This window comes from Oncorhynchus mykiss, chromosome 2 (assembly GCF_057628025.1).
Source record: "Oncorhynchus mykiss isolate SJ-2025 chromosome 2, ASM5762802v1, whole genome shotgun sequence".
Lineage (NCBI taxonomy): Eukaryota > Metazoa > Chordata > Actinopteri > Salmoniformes > Salmonidae > Oncorhynchus > Oncorhynchus mykiss.
The window spans coordinates 97,296,643-97,318,887 of NC_143023.1; the positions used below are offsets into that span (position 1 = coordinate 97,296,643).

General features: G+C 45.8%; 2 protein-coding genes across 3 annotated transcripts in view; one reads left to right on the top strand and one right to left on the bottom strand.

Annotated features, from left to right (window-relative positions):
• The window catches only part of LOC110500557 (1-phosphatidylinositol 4,5-bisphosphate phosphodiesterase zeta-1), a 42,196-nt gene extending 29,787 nt beyond the window's left edge, over window positions 1-12,409 (top strand). Inside the window, exons 9-11 of the mRNA XM_090213310.1 lie at window positions 7,845-7,971; window positions 11,206-11,352; window positions 12,216-12,409. Coding sequence (XP_090069436.1) covers window positions 7,845-7,971; window positions 11,206-11,352; window positions 12,216-12,298 — 357 coding nt within the window. The 3' untranslated portion in view covers window positions 12,299-12,409. The remainder of the gene's footprint in view (window positions 1-7,844; window positions 7,972-11,205; window positions 11,353-12,215) is intronic.
• A 2,253-nt stretch (window positions 12,410-14,662) lies between these two features.
• pik3c2g (phosphatidylinositol-4-phosphate 3-kinase catalytic subunit type 2 gamma) overlaps window positions 14,663-22,245 on the bottom strand; it is a 50,879-nt gene continuing 43,296 nt past the window's right edge. The window contains exons 29-34 of one of the 2 annotated variants that reach the window (XM_036960120.2): window positions 20,632-20,750; window positions 20,396-20,492; window positions 20,154-20,226; window positions 19,654-19,733; window positions 18,748-18,873; window positions 14,663-17,121 (exon numbers count right to left, since the gene is read on the bottom strand). In XM_036960120.2, coding sequence (XP_036816015.2) covers window positions 16,939-17,121; window positions 18,748-18,873; window positions 19,654-19,733; window positions 20,154-20,226; window positions 20,396-20,492; window positions 20,632-20,750 — 678 coding nt within the window. In that variant the 3' untranslated portion in view covers window positions 14,663-16,938. The remainder of the gene's footprint in view (window positions 17,122-18,747; window positions 18,874-19,653; window positions 19,734-20,153; window positions 20,227-20,395; window positions 20,493-20,631; window positions 20,751-22,245) is intronic. The other variant, XR_016490077.1, reaches the window with a different exon arrangement.

The following is a 22,245-nucleotide window of genomic DNA, read 5'->3' on the forward strand; positions in this document are numbered from 1 at the left end:
TTACTGCCTCTCTACCTCTAACTTACTGCTTTGCTACTTACTGCGTCTCTACCTCTAACCTACTGCATCTTTACCTCCAACCTACTGCGTCTCTACCCCTAACTTACTGCGTCTCTACCTCTAACCTACTGCGTCTCTACCTCTATAACTTTTTGGGGTTACGTTACCACATCCACTTCCACAGCAACATAGATAGACTAAAAAACACATTATCTCTGGGAAGTCAAAGACCAGTTTCAGTTTGTGGCCTCCCGGTCTACATTAGCAGACTCAAGGAGAAGACTCTACAGACTCCAATTAAACGCTGTCCTTTGCAGATAGTCCGGGTAGCCATTTGATTACCTGTTCAGGAGTCTTATGGCTTGGGGATAAAAACTGTTGAGAAGCCTTTTTGTCCTAGACTTGGCACTCCGGTACCGCTTGCCATGCGGTAGTAGAGAGAACAGTCTATGACTGGGGTGGCTGGGGTCTTTGACAATTTTTAGGGCCTTCCTCTGACACAGTCTGGTGTAGAGGTCCTGGATGGCCGGCAGCTTTGCCCCAGTGATGTACTGAGCCGTATGCACTACCCTCTGAAGTGCCTTGCGGTCGGAGGCCGAGCGATTGCTGTACCAGGCAGTGATGCTCTCGATGGTGCAGCTGTAGAACCTTTTGAGAATCTGAGGACTCATGCCAAATCTTTTTAGTTTCCTGAGGGGGAATAGGCTTTGTCGTGCCATCTTCACGACTGTCTTGGTGTGTTTGGACCGTTCTAGTTTGTTGGTGATGTGGACACCAAGGAACTTGAAGCTCTCAACCTGCTCCACTACAGCCCCGTCGATGAGAATGGGGGGTGTCGTGTCTTTACTATCATTAACTGAAGACTTATAGTTTTTATCAAAGATTCTCTGTAATTAGTATTACGCGATTAGACTGATTAATCATGTAACTGTAATTAACTAGGAAGTCAGGGGACCAAGGAAAATATTCAGATTACAAAGTTATAATTTCCTAAAATAACTTTTCAGATATTTTAACTGATCAATTAGTCTTCAAATGAATGAATTATTTACTTTACCTCACGTTAGTCTCATTCCAAACGTCGTAAATTGTTGGTTATCTGCACGAACCCAGTCTTCACTATGAGTCATCCATACATCAATTGTCTTAAATCATTTATTTATTACTAACTAAGTAATTCACAGAAATGCATAAACAAACAAACAAGGTAAATGTGGTTACATGAAATGAGAATGTGCCCTAGTGGGCTGAACCGGCATGGCGGCTTGTTTAAAATAAGGGGAAGTGGGGGTCGACTAAGAAGTCACTACAAAGTGATAATTATAACAATTGAAATGTTAATTTGCACATGAACGCTCACTCATTCGGGAACAATTGCAATCAATATATATATTTACGCTCAGTGTGTCGTCTTGATCGCTGGTGAAAAGTTAATTTATTTTGTATAATTGTCCGACTCTCTCCCTCTCTCTCTCTGTTGTGGTTATAGTGGGTAGTTCAGAGTGACATTCATTCGTTTCGTTATAGAGTGGATGTTTCGGCGGTTGTCATTTTTCGCGTTCAATGATACTGAATTCCTAGCTGCAGACTAGTAATTATAATCAAAGTCTTGTTCTTATTCTGTCGGTATCGATAGTCGATAACCTTTGTCTTCCTAATGGAGAAAAACTCTGGCCATCTCGTAATTGAGGTAAGCTCGGTCTGCTGATCGAAAACCCGAGTGGGGGATTTATTCGGAAGGGCCGAAAAAGGGCTGTCCCAGGAGGCCTGACCCTAACTGGGCTCAGGGGCGGTCCCAGGAGGCCTGACCCTAACTGGGCTCAGGGCGGTCCTCTGATTTAGTTCAAATCAAAAGGGAATTGTGTTTTTCTTCATTAACCTGTCTACGATACTGGTTCCCAATTGGGAATCAACCCTCCCACGTTCAGCTGAAACGGTGGCGCATGGAACGCAAAAATATTCTTAAAAATATTTAACCTCCACACATTAACAAGTCCAATAGCTCAAATGAAAGATAAACACCTAAACACCTTCATCTAGCCAGCAAGTCAGATTTCTAAAATGTTTTACGGCGAAAACATAGCACATATATATGTAAAACCACCACCAGACACAGCTCATTTCAATAGCCAAAACATGCAATCAACAAACGCAGGATTAAAAAATAAATCGCTCACTAACCTTTTGAAAATCTTCATCAGATGACAGTAATATGACATGTTACACAGTACATATTTTTTTTTTCAATAATATGCCATTTATATCCATAAATGTCCATTTACAGTGAGTTCACGTTCAGAAATTACTCAAAAATGCCCGCAGGAAATCTATGTAGCGCGGCAAGATAACGTAAATAGACATCATAAACTTTGACTAAATATACATGTTCTACATATAGTTAGAAAGATACACTGCTTCTTTATGCAACCGCTGTGTTAGATTTATTTTTAACGTTACAGAAATCGCACACTATTCCATATGCTGAGACAGCGCTCAGTTCCAAGCTACATTTCCACGTAATGTTGGAGTCAACAGAAACACAGATTTAAGCATAAATATTCCCTTACCTTCGATGGTCTTCGTTCAGAATGTTCTGGAAGGCTTCATACTTACCCAATACATCGTTTGGTTTCAAGTCTTGCGTCTTTGTATTAGCTACTGCTAATAACATCAGCTGAAATGCACCCAAAACGTCCTCTGGTCCGGAAAAGTTGCGCATCAAAACTTCAAAATTACATATTATATGTCGACTAAACAGGTCAAACTAAGTGCAGAAGCAAGCTTCATGATGTTTTAGACACGCAAAACAAACTTCAATTCAATCGGCCATCGTCTGCTCTTCTCTTGAGTGCTGGAACAAAGGAATGGCTGGGACCAATTCGCGCCCATACGCACAGCCTATTCTCTCGTGGCACGCACTAATTTCACTCCCATAGGGTCAATTCTCGCGGGATTTGAACGATTCAAAGCTCTAATGAAAGAGGACATCTAGCGGAAGAGATAGAAAGTGTCCCCAATCGTCAAAGTTGCTCCAACTTTCATGGCCACAAAAACTAGTTTGGAAGAATGCCTGCCCTGTGAGTTCTGCTATACTTACAGACATAATTCCAACGGTTTTAGAATCTTTAGAGTGTTTTCTATCCAATAATAATTTTTATTTGCATATATTAGCAATTTTTGACAGATTTTTTTTCCAGTTTACTAGGGGTACCCAATCTCTCCAAAGGGGGCGTATGTCTGTAAACAGTCCACAATCATATTACACAATTATACAAACGGTATCATACTCACTCATTCATCTTATACAACAATTAGATGTAAACCTCATATCTGAGACTATTATATGAACAGCATTATGGTAATGTGGCCACACCGTCTCCCATGAGCTTCCCCAAGTTGTGACAAACGGACCAGTTCGTAGCTGGATTCTTCACCGATCTTTTATACTTTCTCCAGAACATGACATTTGTTTGTACCTCAAGTTCTGTGAGGTGGAAGGATTTCCTTTGTCCTCTATGAAAATGTACTCTCTCTATACTGTGTGTCCATGAGGAGATCCTCAGGAATTTACGACGTCTCTCTGACCTCAGCAGCCTAGTTGAAGGAGGAAAGGGGGAGGCAGGGAGAGGGGGATGGGGCTTGCTATACCCAAAAAGGCTAACGTCATGACAGGGGCGTGCTCGGTCCTCCTTTTCCTGTAGTCCACAATCATCTCCTTAGTCTTGGTTATGTTGAGGGAGAGGTTGCTGTCCTGGCACCAAACGACCATGTCTCTGACCTCCTCCCTATATGCTGTCACGTCGTTGTCGGTGATCAGGCCTACCACTGTTGTGTTGTCTGCAAACTTAACGATGGTGTTGGAGTCGTGTCTGGCCAAGTAGTCGTGGGTGAACAGGGAGTACAGGAGGGGACTAAGCACGCACACCTATGGGGACCCCATGTTGAGGATCAGCATGGCAGATGTGTTGTTACCTACCTTCACTTCCTGGGGGCGGCCCGTCAGGAAGTCCAGGATCAAGTTGCAGAAGGAGATGTTTAGTCCCAGGATCCTTAGTTTAGTGATGAGCTTTGAGGGCAATATGGTGTTGAATGCTGAGCTGTAGTCAATGAATAGCATTCTCACATAGGTGTTCCTTTTGTCCAGGTGGGAAAGGGCAGTGTGGATTGCGTCATCTGTGGATCTGTTTGGGCGGTATGCAAATTGAAGTGGGTCTATGGTTTCTGAGATAATGGTGTTGATGTGAGCCATGACCAGCCTTTCAAAGCACTTCATGGCTACGGACGTGAGTGCTACGGGTCTGTAGTCATTTAGGCAAGTTGCCTTTGTGTTCTTGGGCACAGGGACTATGGTGGTCTACTTGAAATATGTTGGTATTAGAGACTCAATCAGGGACATGTTGAAAATATCAGTGAAGACACCTGCCAGTTGGTCAGCACATGCCCGGAGCACACGTCTGGGTAATCCGTCTGGCCCCGCGGCCTTGTGAATGTTGGCCTTTTTAAAGGTCTTACTCACGTCGGCTACGGAGAGCGTGATCACACAGTCGTCCGGAACAGCTGATGCTGACAGCTGATGCATGCCTTTAGCTCGTCTGGTAGGCTCGTGTCACTGGGCAGCTCACAGCTGTGCTTCCCTTTGTAGTCTGTAATAGTTTGCAAGCCCTGCCACATAAGACGAGCATCAGAGCCGGTGTAGTATGATTCAATCTTTGCCCTGTATTGATGCTTTGCCTGTTTGATGGTTCGTCGCAGGGCATAGCAGGATTTCTTATAAGCTACCTTGAAAGCGGCAGCTCTACCCTTTAGCTCAGTGAGGATGTTGCCTGTAATCCATGGCTTCTGGTTGGGGTATGTACGTACAGTCACTGTGGGGACGACGTCCTCAATGCACTTATTGATTGGCTGTCAGCCAATAAGCATTCGGGGCTCAAACCACCCAGTTTATAACAGACAATATACCACGGGTATGACGTAGAATGACCTGTTTACTGTTGTAATTACGTTGTTAACCAGTTTATAATAGAAATAAGGCACCTCTGGGGGTTTGTGGTTTAAGGCAAATTAACCACAGCTAAGGACTGTAAATCCAGGCACTCTGCATTGCGTTGTGAGTAAGAACAGCCCTTTAACCGTGGTATATTAGCCATACGCCATACCCCCTCGGGCCTTATTGCTTCAGTAGACTAAACTAGACTCCCCCTGCGCATGAAAAATACATGTATTCTCTTATCAGAGAGAAAACCAAAAAAACCACCTTTATGTATCAACATCCTGTGCTTCAGGTCTGGTACTCCACTCCAGGGAAAAGCCTCCTAGAAAGCCCTAGCAGAGCTTTCAAGTCCAGTGGAATCAGATTTATAAATAGAATAATGTTCACTTATAAATAGGTATGCTGCTGTATTGAAAAATTCAACTAGAAGAGGTAGGAAAATAACGCTGCTTCCTTTTCAACTCTATGGACCTATTTGGTATTCTGTTTTACCAATCTATTTGGTATACTGTTTTACCAATCTATTTGGTATTCTGTTTTACCAATTTATTTGGTATACTGTTTTACCAATCTATTTGGTATACTGTTTTACCAATCTATTTGGTATTCTCTTTTACCAATCTATTTGGTATTCTGTTTTACCAATCTATTTGGTATTCTCTTTTACCAATCTATTTGGTATTCTGTTTTACCAATCTATTTGGTATTCTCTTTTACCAATCTATTTGGTATACTGTTTTACCAATCTATTTGGTATACTGTTTTACCAATCTATTTGGTATACTGTTTTACCAATCTATTTGGTATACTGTTTTACCAATCTATTTGGTATACTGTTTTACCAATCTATTTGGTATTCTGTTTTACCAATCTATTTGGTATACTGTTTTACCAATCTATTTGGTATTCTGTTTTACCAATCTATTTGGTATTCTGTTTTACCAATCTATTTGGTATTCTGTTTTACCAATCTATTTGGTATACTGTTTTACCAATCTATTTGGTATACTGTTTTACCAATCTATTTGGTATACTGTTTTACCAATCTATTTGGTATTCTGTTTTACCAATCTATTTGGTATTCTGTTTTACCAATCTATTTGGTATACTGTTTTACCAATCTATTTGGTATACTGTTTTACCAATCTATTTGGTATACTGTTTTACCAATCTATTTGGTATTCTGTTTTACCAATCTATTTCCTAACAATCGGTTTCCTGGAGCAGAAGAATGGACTTCACTGACCCTGAATCTGAGTGAGATTTGGGATTGTGTGTAACTACCATAACCCCCCAGAAACCCCATAGTCATGCATAGTTCCCCCTTACCCTAACCCTAACCCTAACCCCTAACCCTAACCCCTAACCCTAACCCTAACCCCTAACCCTAACCCTAACCCCTAACCCTAACCCTAACCCCTAACCCTAACCCTAACCCTAACCCCTAACCCTAACCCCTAACCCCTAACCCTAACCCTAACCCTAACCCCTTACCCTAAATCAATGAGTCACGGATCAGTCCATCACACAGTGATTTAACTGATGTTCAGTCCGACACATGTAACACTAGCCTGGTAATCACCGGGCTGATGATCAAACCTCACAATACCTATAGCACCACTATGAGGCAGTTGGGGGGGGGGGGGGGGGGGGGGGTCATTGACTTCCTGTTTCCTGAGTGAGGCGGATCCACCGGTGCCAGGCAGGCATATCCAGATAACTGCATGCAGGTTTGTCTTTGATCAGGGTTGGGCATAGGGACGAGAGAAGAGGAGAGAGTGGACTACAGATAAGCCTGCCAGACTGGTGTAATTACACTTCTACTTCCCTCCTCCCTTCCTCCCTCCTTCCCTCGCTCACTCGGTTCTCTCCCCCATGCCCACTCGTAGTGCTGATGAATCCCTGGCACCAGGCCCCGAGGCAGGCATAAGAACACACGCCCCATCGGATTGGAACATGTACATCCTCATTGAAAAGCAATGAGAAAAAATTTGAATTTGGAATTCAGTAAGGAAACTGAAATTCCAATGTCTGTCTACCACCTGTCTGTCTGTCTGTCTACCACCTGTCTGTCTGTCTACCACTTGTCTGTCTGTCTGTCTGTCTGTCTGTCTATCACCTGTATGTCTACCACCTGTCTGTCTGTCTGTCTACCACCTGTCTGTCTGTCTGTCTGCCACCTGTCTGTCTACCACCTGTCTATCTGTCTGTTTACCACCTGCCTGTCTACCACCTGTCTGTCTTTCTGTCTGTCTACCAGCTGTCTGTATGTCTGTCTGTGTCTACCACCTGTCTGTCTGTCTGTCTACCACCTGTCTGTCTGTCTCTGTCTACCACCTGTCTGTCTGTCTCTGTCTACCACCTGTCTGTCTGTCTACCACCTGTCTGTCTGTCTGTCTACCACCTGTCTGTCTGTCTGTCTCTGTCTACCACCTGTCTGTCTGTCTACCACCTGTCTGTCTGTCTCTGTCTACCACCTGTCTGTCTGTCTGTCTCTGTCTACCACCTGTCTGTCTGTCTACCACCCGTCTGTCTGTCTGTCTGTCTGTCTGTCTACCACCTGTCTGTCTGTCTGTCTGTCTGTCTGTCTCTTTCTACCACCTGTCTGTCTCTGTCTGTCTACCACCTGTCTGTCTGTCTACCACATGTCTGTCTGTCTGTCTACCACATGTCTGTCTGTCTGTCTACCACCTGTCTGTCTGTCTACCACCTGTCTGTATGTATGTATGTCTGTCTTACGCCATGGCATGCTGGGTTCAACCGTCTCTGGGGTCACAGAGACAGAATTAATGTAAGGTGTTCAGAGGGAAAAACACTAACAGCTCCTGTCTCTGTCCCTGTCCCTTGTGTGAAGGTTATCAGTGGCTCCAACCTGCCTGTTCCGCGGAGCGGCAAGGCCCTGGACCCCTTCGTACGCGTGGAGATCCACAGTGTCCACTCAGACTCCTGCAGGAGACACACAGACACTGTCAGACACAACTGTGAGTTCTCCAAGCGACTGTCCCACTGATTCAATAGTGGGGCAGTCGCCCTTTTTAAAGGCAACGTTTCCTTGTTCGTAGAAACCGCATTCACGGTAAACATTGCATAAGTCAGGTCAATCGGAAATTACCTTTAAAATGTAAATTGCGCTGTGACGCGGATCCATCGCGGTCCGGATTGAATCTACTTAATGGTAACCGAGCAACTGTGTGTTCTGCAGCATAGAGACGGGTACACATGAGAGGCACCGCGACTCAGACGTGGTTAGATTGGAGTGTGCGTGAGTCTTGTTACAAAGGCATGAACAAACACGACGGTGAAGCAAACAAAACTAGAGTATGTGAAGGAACCTATGACAGTCAATGAAAGGAAAAGACAGTCAATGACAGGAAAATGACAGTCAATGACAGGAAAAGACAGTCAATGACAGGAAAAGACAGTCAATGTCTGGGAAAGATAGTCAATGTCTTGAAATAGACAGTCAATGTCTGGAAATAGACAGTCAATGTCTGGAAATAGACAGTCAATGTCTGGAAATAGACAGTCAATGTCTGGAAATAGACAGTCAATGTCTGGAAATAGACAGTCGATGTCTGGAAATAGACAGTCGATGTCTGGAAATAGACAGTCGATGTCTTGAAATAGACAGTCGATGTCTGGAAATAGACAGTCAATGTCTGGGAAAGATAGTCAATGTCTGGAAATAGACAGTCAATGTCTGGAAATAGATAGTCAATGTCTGGAAATAGACAGTCAATGTCTGGAAATAGACAGTTGATGTCTGGAAATAGACAGTCAATGTCTGGGAACGATAGTCAATGTCTGGAAATAGACAGTCAATGTCTGGAAATAGACAGTCAATGTCTGGAAATAGACAGTCAATGTCTGGAAATAGACAGTCAATGTCTGGAAATAGACAGTCAATGTCTGGGAAAAATAGTCAATGTCTGGAAATAGACAGTCAATGTCTTGAAATAGACAGTCAATGTCTTGAAATAGACAGTCAATGTCTGGAAATAGACAGTCGATGTCTGGAAATAGACAGTCGATGTCTGGAAATAGACAGTCGATGTCTGGAAATAGACAGTCGATGCCTGGAAATAGACAGTCGATGTCTGGAAATAGACAGTCGATGTCTGGAAATAGACAGTCGATGTCTGGAAATAGACAGTCGATGTCTGGAAATAGACAGTCAATGTCTGGAAGAAAAAAACGGGCTCATCCTACAAAGTCTCAGAGTGATACAGTGTACAGAGGAGCAGACTAGCTGTGATCTCGAAGTACTGTTTGAATCTACAGTCAGAACCCATACTCATAGAGACCAGTCTCCTGCCCTAGGAAACCACTTTATAAAACTTTAATTCTTCTCCCCGTGAATCCAATTCCCGGGCCGACAGCTCTTGGGCTTCCGAGGGCGAAATGTGCTGATGAGCTAGCCTCTTCAAAAGGCACATGGTGAGTCCCAAAGTGCACTCTTTCCCCTATGTAGTCCACTGCTTTTGACCAGGATCCAGGTAGTGCACTTTAGGCTATAGGGTGTGATTTGGGATGCACACTGTCTGGTTTGCCTTTAGAGAAGTAGAGGGCTCATCCTTTAACTACAGTAGGCTACACTAGACCTCAGAAAGAACACAAGAGGACAGAGAGACACGAGCCCTAAGAAAGAACACGAGGACAGAGAGACACGAGCGCTCAGAAAGAACACAGAGGACAGAGAGACACGATACTGTATATCAGACAGAGGACAGGGTCCACTAGAGAGGAGAGGACAGGGTCCACTAGAGAGGAGAGGACAGTCTGCACTCACTAGAGAGGAGAGAGGACAGGCTGCACTCACTAGAGAGGAGAGAGGACAGGCTGCACTCACTAGAGAGGAGAGGACAGGCTGCACTCACTAGAGAGGAGAGGACAGGCTGCACTCACTAGAGAGGAGAGGACAGGCTGCACTCACTAGAGGAGAGGACAGGGTCCACTAGACAGGAGAGGACAGGCTTTACTCACTAGAGAGGAGAGAGGACAGGCTGCACTCACTAGAGAGGAGAGAGGACAGGCTGCACTCACTAGAGAGGAGAGAGGACAGGATGCACTCACTAGAGAGGAGAGAGGACAGGCTGCACTCACTAGAGAGGAGAGAGGACAGGATGCACTCACTAGAGAGGAGAGAGGACAGGCTGCACTCACTAGAGAGGAGAGAGATCAGGCTGCACTCACTAGAGAGGAGAGAGGACAGGCTGCACTCACTAGAGGAGAGAGGACAGGCTACACTCACTAGAGAGGAGAGAGGACAGGCTGCTCTCACTAGAGAGGGGAAAGAAAAGAGAGCCAAGCGAGGACACTAGACATATACACTATAAATACAGTGCAGTAATGTCATTTGTGACTTAGATTTTTGCTACTGGAGACTATATAAAAAGTTGTATTTGCATGTTCAAAAATATCACTTATACACAGGTCAATGTGGACCATTTCATTGACAGCTTGTGAAGCATTTCCATAACTTGAAGTCTGGGTGTACAATAACATGTGTTTCTGTCTGTTTTAAAACAGGACATGTCTCATTCAATCTCCTCTGTCTGCTTTCATCTGCCCTCAGCGATAATGAACTCATGAACGAAGTGTTAAAGACGCAACTCAAGAGTCTAATTGTTTCGTGATAGCATCAGATATAGTAGCACCTTACTCGGTTCCCAGGGCCCTGCTTTGGGCCCAAATAGAGCTCTGGTCTAAAGTAGTGCACTATATAGAGAATAGGGTTCTATAGGGCTCTGGTCTAAAGTAGTGCACTATATATAGGGAATAGGGTTCTATAGGCCTCTGGTCTAAAGTAGTGCACTACATAGGGTTCTATAGGGCTCTGGTCTAAAGTAGTGCACTACATAGGGAATAGGGTTCTATAGGGCTCTGGTCTAAAGTAGTTCACCATTTATAGGGAATAGGGTGCCATATCGTACCCTAGGTTGGTTTGATAGTCGTTATTCTATAGAGGCGTTTACATCCCCTGGCCACGTATCACCCTCCATTTGGACCTAGCCTGTTCTAAAGCCTGAGCACTTCCTAGATGTAAACAAATAGTGATTCAGCTTATCTAGAACACATCACCCAGACATGGACTGCTAGGTGGAGACAAGAGGGAGAGAGAGGGAGAGATAGAGAGTTCACCTATTCATAGGGGCTTTGAGTGGATGGGGGGGTTTGAGGGTGGAAATAGTAACTGTTCTGGCTCCCTCCCACAGCTCTGAGCCCTCGTTGGGACTCGGCCATGAACTTCACCATCTCTGTCCCTGACCTCAGCCTCATCCGCTTCACTGTAAGAGACCAGACAGGACTCACCTCTGAGTTTATAGGACAGTACACCATCCCCTTCATCAGCATGAAGAAAGGTGAGTGGTGGAGGAAGAGGAGAGAGAGGGAGGGAGAGGAAGAGAAAGAAGGGGAAGATGAGGAGAGAGAGGGAGGGGGAGGATGATTGTTAGTGAGGGAGGAAGAGGGGAAGAGAGGAAGAGAGGGAGGGGGAGGAAGAGAAAGAAGGGGAAGATGAGGAGAGAGAGGGAGGGGGAGGAATACGGGAAGAGAGGGAGGAAGAGGGGAAGAGAAAGAGGGGGAGGATGAGGAGAGAGGGAGGGGGAGGATGATTGTTAGTGAGGGAGGAAGAGGGGAAGAGAGGAAGAGAGGGAGGGGGAGGATAAGGAGAGAGAGGGAGGAAGAGGGTTAGCGAGGGAAGGGGAGGAAGAGATGGATTGGGAGGAAGAGGGTTAGCGAGGGAGGGGGGGTTAGCGAGGGAGGGGGAGGGTTAGAGAGGGAAGGGGAAGAAGAGATGGATGGGGAGGAAGAGGGTTAGCGAGGGAGGGGGAGGGGAGGGTTAGAGGGAGGAAGAGGGTTAGAGGGAGGGGGAGGAAGAGAGTTAGCGAGGGAGGGGGAGGAAGAGAGTTAGCGAGGGAAGAAGAGGGTTAGCGAGGGAGGAAGAGGGTTAGCGAGTGAGGGGAAGGAAGAGATGGATGGGGAGGAAGAGGGTTAGCGAGGGAGGGAAAGGAAGAGATGGATGGGGAGGAAGAGGGTTAGCGAGGGAGAGGGGTAAAGAGAGAGAACACACAGTCATGAGTGATTGACATAATCAGGCCTGAACAGTGACATGGACTGTGTTCCAATCCACAAGGATGCTTCCTTTCGAGGCAGGTAGGCAACATCCTTTGTATTGAGACATCGTATCCATTAGTTGCATGTGCTTGTATTCCCATCTCTCCAGGGTACCGCTGGGTTCCTCTCCTGTCTAGAGAGGGCTATAGCCTGGATCCAGCTTCTCTCTTCATTTTCATCTGGTACTCCTAGCACCTCTCCATCTGATAACTTCTCCTTCTCCAGGACCTAACCATTGCATCTCAGCCTGGATTCAGCATCTCTTTGTCTTCGTCTGGTACTTCTATAAACCCCCTAGAAATCTTCCTAGGACGTCTCCATGTGTGGCATACCTAGAACCACTTCATTTCTCCATTACCCAGGCTCAGCATTGATAAAGGCCCTTTGCTAGTTCCAGGCAGCAGCAAGTAATTAAAAGCGGATGTAGGTACTGTATGATATAGATATCTGATTTATTGGCATAGAACAAGTCTGATATACAGTATTGTACGGAAACTAGTGGAATAGATCTAGTGATATAGATCAGCAGGACAATGGGACTGGGACTTTCTGAAGGCACGGTACAAAGTAAGGGTATTTCAATTGTTGAAGTATTGACGCATAGTGACTCGAAGGAGTTCCGTTTCTGCATTCAACTCTGTGGATGAAGTCATGGTGGAGTTGAGGTACTTGGCAAGGGATGGGACAGGGACTGACTAAGGCAAGGGATGGGACAGGGACTGACTAAGGCTGGGGATGGGACAGGGACTGACTAAGGCTGGGGATGGGACTGACTAAGGCAAGGGATGGGACAGGGACTGACTAAGGCTGGGGATGGGACTGGGACTGACTAAGGCTGGGGATGGGACAGGGACGGACTAAGGCTGGGGATGGGACAGGGACTGACTAAGGCTGGGGATGGGACTGGGACTGACTAAGGCTGGGGATGGGACAGGGACGGACTAAGGCTGGGGATGGGACTGGGACTGACTAAGGCTGGGGATGGGACTGGGACTGACTAAGGCTGGGGATGGGACAGGGACTGACTAAGGCTGGGGATGGGACTGACTAAGGCAAGGGATGGGACAGGGACTGACTAAGGCTGGGGATGGGACTGACTAAGGCTGGGGATGGGACTGACTAAGGCAAGGGATGGGACTGGGACTGACTAAGGCTGGGGATGGGGCTGACTAAGGCTGGGGATGGGACTGACTAAGGCTGGGGATGGGACTGACTAAGGCTGGGGGTGTGACTGGGACTGACTAAGGCTGGGGATGGGACTGACTAAGGCTGGGGATGGGACAGGGACTGACTAAGGCTGGGGATGGGACTGGGACTGACTAAGGCTGGGGATGGGACTGACTAAGGCTGGGGATGGGACAGGGACTGATTAAGGCTGGGGATGGGACTGACTAAGGCTGGGGATGGGACAGGGACTGACTAAGGCTGGGAGGGAGGGAAGGCTGGATGGGAGGGAGGGAAGGCTGGATGGAGAATAAAGTAGAATACTCTATTACAGACATGACAATCAACCGCTTACAATGATGGAAAACCATGTAACAAAAACATTCAAAACTTTCATGACTTACAATACTTTACAAGGAACCAATGTGCTACAGTTCTAACAATAGAATCACCCCGGGACTGAAGGGATTGTCTTAAGACCAATGTGACTGTCTCAGAGTTAAGATAAGAATAACACATAAAACAAGGCATTCGAAAGGGCTAGCAGCAGCTGCCATGGTTTAAAAGTGAAAAAGACCAAACCCTTGAGAAAGGCCCTGTGCACTGGGTGATATAAAAAACATTTCATAAAGAGGTTTATATTATTGAAACCAAAACAGTATACAATGTAGTCTATTCTCATCCCTACCCTCAATAACTCCCTCTATGTGTCCCTAATGGCCCATGTGGCCCTGGTCAAACGTAGTGCATTATATAGGGAATATGGTCCCATTTGGGGCTCAGCCCTTATGAATGTCGTGCAGAGCAGGTTGCCCAGGTCCGTAGCCTCCTGGGAGAATGGTGATTGATTACATGACTTTGTTCCACCTGGTAAATCTCTTCAATGGATTCCTGCATCCCATCTCTGCATCTAATCAATACATTCCTACGTATGACTCAGACTAATGACATTAATAGGGACTGAGCTGGGGATGGGACTAGGGCTGGGACTAGGGCTGGGGATGGGACTAGGACTGAGCTGGGGATGGGACTAGGGCTGAGCTGGGGATGGGACTAGGGTTGGGGCTGGGACTAGGGCTGAGCTGGGGATGGGACTAGGACTGAGCTGGGGATGGGACTAGGGTTGGGGATGGGACTAGGACTGAGCTGGGGATGGGACTAGAACTGAGCTGGGGATGGGACTAGGGCTGGGGATGGGACTAGGACTGAGCTGGGGATGGGACTAGGGCTGAGCTGGGGATGGGACTAGGGCTGAGCTGGGGATGGGACTAAGACTAGGGCTGGGGATGGGACTAGGACTGAGCTGGGAGGGAGGGAGCCAGCCACACGCTCTCATCTATCACTGTACTAACACAATCAGGCCATTAAGACATGAGATAGGAGTCACAGTATAAACAATATGACATTTTACAACAAATGATCTACACACATAACAAATAGTCAATTATGAGTTAAATAATGGATACAATTAATTACACATTTTCAAAACATACATTTCCTTCATTTTGTTCACATTGAGATAGAAAAATACAAGGAAGATGCAGTGTAGAGAATAGATTCTAAATCTAGTGTCCAGAATCAGACTAGAGTCTCCCTGCTAGCCTTAGTCCCTTGTAACATTTAATTCTTCGAATCCAAACACCCTCCCAGAACCACTAGTAGCGTGTTTAGGGTGTTGACTCGTCTATATGAAGGAGCAGGATGTTGACTCGTCTATATAAAGGAGCAGGATGTTGACTCGTCTATATGAAGGAGCAGGGTGTTGACTCGTCTATATAAAGGAGCAGGATGTTGACTCGTCTATATGAAGGAGCAGGGTGTTGACTCGTCTATATGAAGGAGCAGGGTGTTGGCTCGTATATATGAAGGAGCAGGATGTTGACTCGTCTATATGAAGGAGCAGGATGTTGACTTGTCTATATAAAGGAGCAGGATGTTGACTCGTCTATATGAAGGAGCAGGATGTTGACTCGTCTATATGAAGGAGCAGGGTGTTGACTCGTCTATATGAAGGAGCAGGATGTTGGCTCGTATATATGAAGGAGCAGGATGTTGACTCATCTATATGAAGGAGCAGGGTGTTGACTCGTCTATATGAAGGAGCAGGATGTTGGCTCGTATATATGAAGGAGCAGGATGTTGACTCATCTATATGAAGGAGCAGGGTGTTGACTCGTCTATATGAAGGAGCAGGATGTTGGCTCGTATATATGAAGGAGCAGGATGTTGACTCGTCTATATGAAGGAGCAGGATGTTGACTCGTCTATATGAAGGAGCAGGATGTTGGCTCGTATATATGAAGGAGCAGGATGTTGACTCATCTATATGAAGGAGCAGGATGTTGACTCGTCTATATAAAGGAGCAGGATGTTGACTCATCTATATAAAGGAGCAGGATGTTGACTCGTCTATATAAAGGAGCAGGGTGTTGACTCATCTATATAAAGGAGCCGGATGTTGACTCATCTATATGAAGGAGCAGGGTGTTGACTCGTCTATATGAAGGAGCAGGATGTTGACTCATCTATATGAAGGAGCAGGGTGTTGACTCGTCTATATGAAGGAGCAGGGTGTTGACTCGTCTATATGAAGGAGCAGGATGTTGACTCGTCTATATGAAGGAGCAGGATGTTGACTCGTCTATATGAAGGAGCAGGGTGTTGACTCGTCTATATGAAGGAGCAGGATGTTGACTCGTCTATATAAAGGAGCAGGGTGTTGACTCGTCTATATGAAGGAGCAGGATGTTGACTCGTCTATATAAAGGAGCAGGGTGTTGACTCGTCTATATGAAGGAGCAGGATGTTGACTCGTCTATATGAAGGAGCAGGGTGTTGACTCGTCTATATGAAGGAGCAGGGTGTTGACTCGTCTATATGAAGGAGCAGGGTGTTGACTCGTCTATATGAAGGAGCAGGATGTTGACTCGTCTATATAAAGGAGCAGGGTGTTGACTCGTCTATTTAAAGGAGCAGGATGTTGACTCGTCTATATAAAGGAGCAGGACGCAGTAAAGTAGTTGCACATGAGAAGGCATGCTAAAACAAGTTGTTTTGCACAACCTCGAGTGTGCAATTGCTTTTCTACAACGGGTTACCAATTCAATTAAAAACATAACTTTGATAAATGTATTCGTAGGCTACTATTTCATTCCTCAACGGAAATGGATGCTGAAAGGTCTCTCAGATTAAACAGAAAACCAAGACGCCCATTTTTGCATCGTAGATGTGCCTGTGCTAAACAGGTTTCTTAGTATGGCTTAGAAGACGTCTCAACCAATCACAGTGCTTGTTTTGACCAACCCGTTGTAGAAATCTCCTTAGATGCTGAGTTTTTACTTCCCTTCCCTCATGGTAGAGTTCTGGATTAGATGAGGATTGTTAAAAAGATCCCAGATCAGTGCCAATAGAACAGACAAGTTCTAAGGATAAAAAATCCTCCACGCTCCATGGAGGTTCCTGTACAACACTGCCATCTAGTGGTGGTAGGCTGGCATCACATCACCTCTCCAGAATGGTGTTCAGTAGGGAGAAAACATTTTGAAACTGAGTGAAACAGGGAGGGACAGTGCTACTTGGATTTTGTCCAATAAGAAACGCTCATCTTCGGGTTTCCGCACTAGGCATCAGATTTCCCAGAAGGAACCACTGTGCAACGTTGTAAAAAGTTATGCCGCGATGCGCCCTAATAAAAAGGCACTGGGCACCCGATTGTCCAGTAGGAACCACTCCTCTCTGTCCATGTTGTTCTGTTCCAGTCTGACGTTGGCTGAGGCCACAAAGACCTTCCTGCTCTTCACTGTCACCTCTAACTCGCGGTCTTGAACAGACGACATGTCACGGTACTCTATCTACAGACAGACGGAGAAGAACAATACTTTGTTATTCATTTTTTACTTTTAAATATTCTGAATGTGTCTTTTTGCTTTTAGAAATGTAGCACAGATAATGTCTGGCCATACTAACCACAAACTACTTACTTTCATCTGCACCACAGTGTCTACACTCCCACAGTGTCTACACTCCCACAGTGTCTACACTCCCAGTGTCTACACTCTCACAGTGTCTACACTCCCACAGTGTCTACACTCCCAGTGTCTACACTCGCAGTGTCTACACTCCCACAGTGTCTACACTCACAGTGTCGACACTCCCACAGTGTCTACACTCCCACAGTGTCTACACTCCCACAGTGTCGACACTCCCACAGTGTCTACACTCCCACAGTGTCGACACTCCCATAGTGTCTACACTCCCACAGTGTCGACACTCCCACAGTGTCTACACTCCCAGTGTCTACACTCCCACAGTGTCGACACTCCCACAGTGTCGACACTCCCACAGTGTCTACACTCCCAGTGTCTACACTCCCACAGTGTCTACACTCCCAGTGTCTACACTCCCACAGTGTCGACACTCCCACAGTGTCGACACTCCCAGTGTCTACACTCCCACAGTGTCTACACTCCCACAGTGTCGACACTCCCACAGTGTCTACACTCCCACAGTGTCGACACTCCCATAGTGTCTACACTCCCACAGTGTCGACACTCCCACAGTGTCTACACTCCCAGTGTCTACACTCCCACAGTGTCGACACTCCCACAGTGTCGACACTCCCACAGTGTCTACACTCCCAGTGTCTACACTCCCACAGTGTCTACACTCCCAGTGTCTACACTCCCACAGTGTCGACACTCCCACAGTGTCGACACTCCCAGTGTCTACACTCCCACAGTGTCTACACTCCCACAGTGTCGACACTCCCACAGTGTCTACACTCCCACAGTGTTGACACTCCCACAGTGTCTACACTCCCAGTGTCTACACTCCCACAGTGTCGACACTCCCACAGTGTCTACACTCCCACAGTGTCTACACTCCCAGTGTCTACACTCCCACAGTGTCTACACTCCCAGTGTCTACACTCCCACAGTGTCTACACTCCCACAGTGTCTACATGATTGATGTGATGAACCCCATATACTCTGCCCCATGGCTCTCCAGTCTACAAGCCTTGTATTGCTTAATGAGAACAGTCCACAGCAGGCCTATTGTCATAAATAACTCAAAACAGAGGCTGCAATTCTAGCTATTGAAAACATCAGACTAATTATGTTTGACTGTTTCATAATTGAAGCCATGTTGAGGCATAACTTTAGATAACGTGCTGCTCACACTGCTAAAGTGACAGTTGAATATTCCTTCTTCCCTTTTCTTACGGGCATACATACATTTTGAGTTTCTCAACAAGGAAACCTAACTTTATGTGCGGCACTGCGGTCCAAGACCCTACAGACCCTGGTTCGATCCCGGGCTGTATCACAACCCCGGCCGTGATCGGGAGTCCCATAGGGCGGTGCACAATTGGTCCAGCATCGTCCGGGTTTGGCCGGGGTAGGCCATCATTGTAAAATAAGAATTTGTTCTTAACTGATTTGCCTAGTTAAAGAAAGGTAAAATAAATAACAATGTACCAGTTCATTGAAGGTAGGGTTGTGGTTGTTACGGACCACCTTGGTCTTCTTCTTGGATCTTTTGAGGGGGTCTGGCTTCAGCCTGGTGACCACATAGGCATCTGGACACGAACCATTGGCCAACTTCTGATGTATTGGAGCAGAGAGACAAGTACAACAGTTAGTGGTGAAGAGGAAGAAGATGAAGAAGATAACGAAGGAGAAGAAGAAGATAACGAAGGAGAAGAAGAAGAAGATAAAGAAGGAGAAGAAGAAGAAGAAGATAAAGGAGGAGGAGAAGAAGAAGAAGATAAAGAAGGAGGAGAAGAAGAAGATAAAGAAGGAGAAGGAGAAGAAGATAAAGAAGGAGAAGGAGAAGAAGATGAAGAAGAATATAAAGAAGAAGATGAAGAGGAAGATAAAGAAGAAGATGAAGAAGAAGATAAAGAAGGAGAAGAAGATAAAGAAGAAGATGAAGAAGAAGATAAAGAAGGAGAAGGAGAAGAAGTTGAAGAGGAAGATAAAGAAGGAGAAGGAGAAGAAGATAAAGAAGGAGAAGAAGATAAAGAAGAAGATGAAGAAGAAGATAAAGAAGGAGAAGGAGAAGAAGTTGAAGAGGAAGATAAAGAAGGAGAAGATAAAGAAGGAGAAGAAGATGAAGAAGAAGATGAAGATGAAGAAGATGAAGAAGAAGATAAAGAAGAAGATGAAGAAGATAATGAAGAAGATAAAGAAGAAGATAAAGAAGAAGATAAAGAAGAAGATGAAGAAGAAGATGACGATGAAGAAGATGAAGAAGAAGATAAAGAAGAAGATGAAGAGGAAGATGAAGATAAAGAAGAAGATGAAGAGGAAGATGAAGAGGAAGATGAAGAGGAAGATAAAGAAGAAGATGAAGAGGAAGAAGAAGTAAAGAACACGACTCACAATGTTCTTGAGGTGTTTGACCAGGACAGAGAGCTTGTGGTCGTTGTAGGAAATGTAGAGTTGAATCTGGGGTCCACCGTCTGCAACACAACAGTTAAGACACGACGCGTAACATTTTCCTCTAGGGGGTGCTCTTGAGACAAAAAGGTTCCCCTGCCTAAATGGACAGAAATACTGCCCAGAAACTTCCTCATTGAACACACAGCCCCCCCACCCAAAACCCTTGCAAAATGATGTCACCCTATCATTTTAGGTCATCAATTGGTAGATTTAAAACATAAAGAAGCGTAACATTTTATATTTGAATCATTTAGCATACGCTCTTCTCTAGAGCGACTTATAGGAGCAATTAGGGTTTGCGTGCCTTGCTCAAGGGCACATCGGCAGATCTTTCAATTAGTCGGCTCGGGGATTCGAACCAGCAACCTTTTGGTCACTGTCTCAATGCTAGACTAGCTGCCGCTCGTAAAGGAGTGGTGCTTAAAGAAACAGGACATTACCTCTGTCTGATTTCACAGAGTTGGGAGTCCTGGTCTTGGGTCCATCCAGAAACAGACAGCACACATACTCATTCTGTAGACGGCACAATTAAATATGCTTTAGACCATGGGTTCAGTTCATGGGATTCAAACTGTGGAGATCAAACCATGACAGCCTTTTCCGTGACTAGAATAAGAAGACGAATTAGAAGAGGAGGAAGAAGGAGAGGAGGAAGAAGAGGAGAAGGAGGACTAGAACTTACGCCTTTACAAGGTCCTTCGAACAGTTCCTTCAGATACTTATTCAGCAGGGACATTTTCCTGCCTGGAGTGAACGACATCTTGAACCATTTGGGGAATCTAACCCAATAATGAAAAGAGCATGAATAAAATAGGAATTACATTTGAATGAATGTAATTCACATGAAATGGGACAAACCTATGTGTGTCAAGGAGTGAGTAGACGGTGTCATTCAACAGTATAGTAGCTCAGACTCACTGTGGAAGCGTAGACTCTATGAAGTGCTTCTTCAGCTCTTTGTGGATCAGCTCAAACTGACCGAACGTCTTCTCGCTGATCAGATAGCCGTCTTCAATGGTCACCCTCAACTCGTACGTCTGAAATTACACGTCGTCAAAAGTCTTCCCGGAGACACAATGAAGTACACACTTTTTAAACTGCCCCAGGAGCACTTTGACATTGACAGAAGTAATTATCTTAGTAAAAATCGCACATTTATCACATATCATTATCACAGTATCTCCCTCGTAATAACACTTGTAAAAGGGATTTTAGGAGTCACTGCATGAACATACTACACTTTTAGAAAAAAAGGTTATTGGGCTGTCCTGATATTAGCACCCTTTATGGTTCCAGGAATAATTTGTTTTGGTTTCAGGTCGAACCCTTTTGGGTTCCACGTAGACGGACAACCGATCTTCTACCCACCAGACCAAAAACCCATCTCCTACCCACTGGACAGACAACCCATTGCCTACCCACCAGACAGACAACACATCTCCTACCCACCAGACAGACAACCCATCTCCTACCCACCAGACAGACAACCCATCTCCTACCCACCAGACAGACAACCCATCTCCTACCCACCAGACAGACAACCCATCTCCTACCCACCAGACAGACAACACATTTCCTACCCACCAGACAGACAACCCATCGCCTACCCACTGGACAGACAACCCATTGCCTACCCACAAGACAGACAACCCATCTCCTACCCACCGGACAGACAACACATCTCCTACCCACCAGACAGACAACCCATCTCCTACCCACCAGACAGACAACCCATTGCCTACCCACCAGACAGACAACCCATTGCCTACCCACCAGACAGAGAGGGGGAGAGGGTGGAGAGGTAGAGAGGGAGAGAGTGGAGAAAGGGAGAGGTAGAGGTGGAGAATGCAAGAGGGTGGAGAAGGGGAGAGGTAGAGAGGGGGAGAGGGAGATGTGGAGAGTGGGAGAGGTGGAGAAGGGGAGAGGTAGAGAGAGTGGAGAGGGTAGAGAAGGAGAGGATGGAGGTGGAGAGGGGAAGAGGGCGAGAGGTGGAGAGGGTTGAGAGGGTGAGAGTGGGAGAGGAGGAGAGTGGGAGAGGGTGGAGAGTGGGAAAGGGTGGAGAGTGGGAGAGGAGGAGAGTGGGAGAGGGTGGAGAGTGGGAGAGGGGGAAAGGGTAGAGAGTGGGAGAGGTAGAGAGTGGGAGAGGGTGGAGAGGTAGAGAGTGGGAGAGGGTAGAGAGTGTGAGAGCGTGGGAGAGGGTGGAGAGTGGGAGAAGGTGTCTCTGGAAAGAGACTGGCTAGTATATCCCGTCTGTCTTTATAACAGATAGCTAGATGTAGTCACACTCACAGTCAGCAGTCTGCCATTTCTCTCAATACTAATATGTGTAAACTTGCTGTTTCTATGGCATTTCATCATCTAGTTGAGAGTTTAGCACATGGCATAGGCCTAAGAGTTTATAAAGTCACGTTTTAAATTGACAGCTTAAAATGGCCATAGCAGTTAGGCCCAATGAGGGAAATGCTGTGTATCTGATAGGTGTAAAGGAGTCAGCAATCGTCTTGTTTGTCCATTTTGAGACACCGTAGCCAG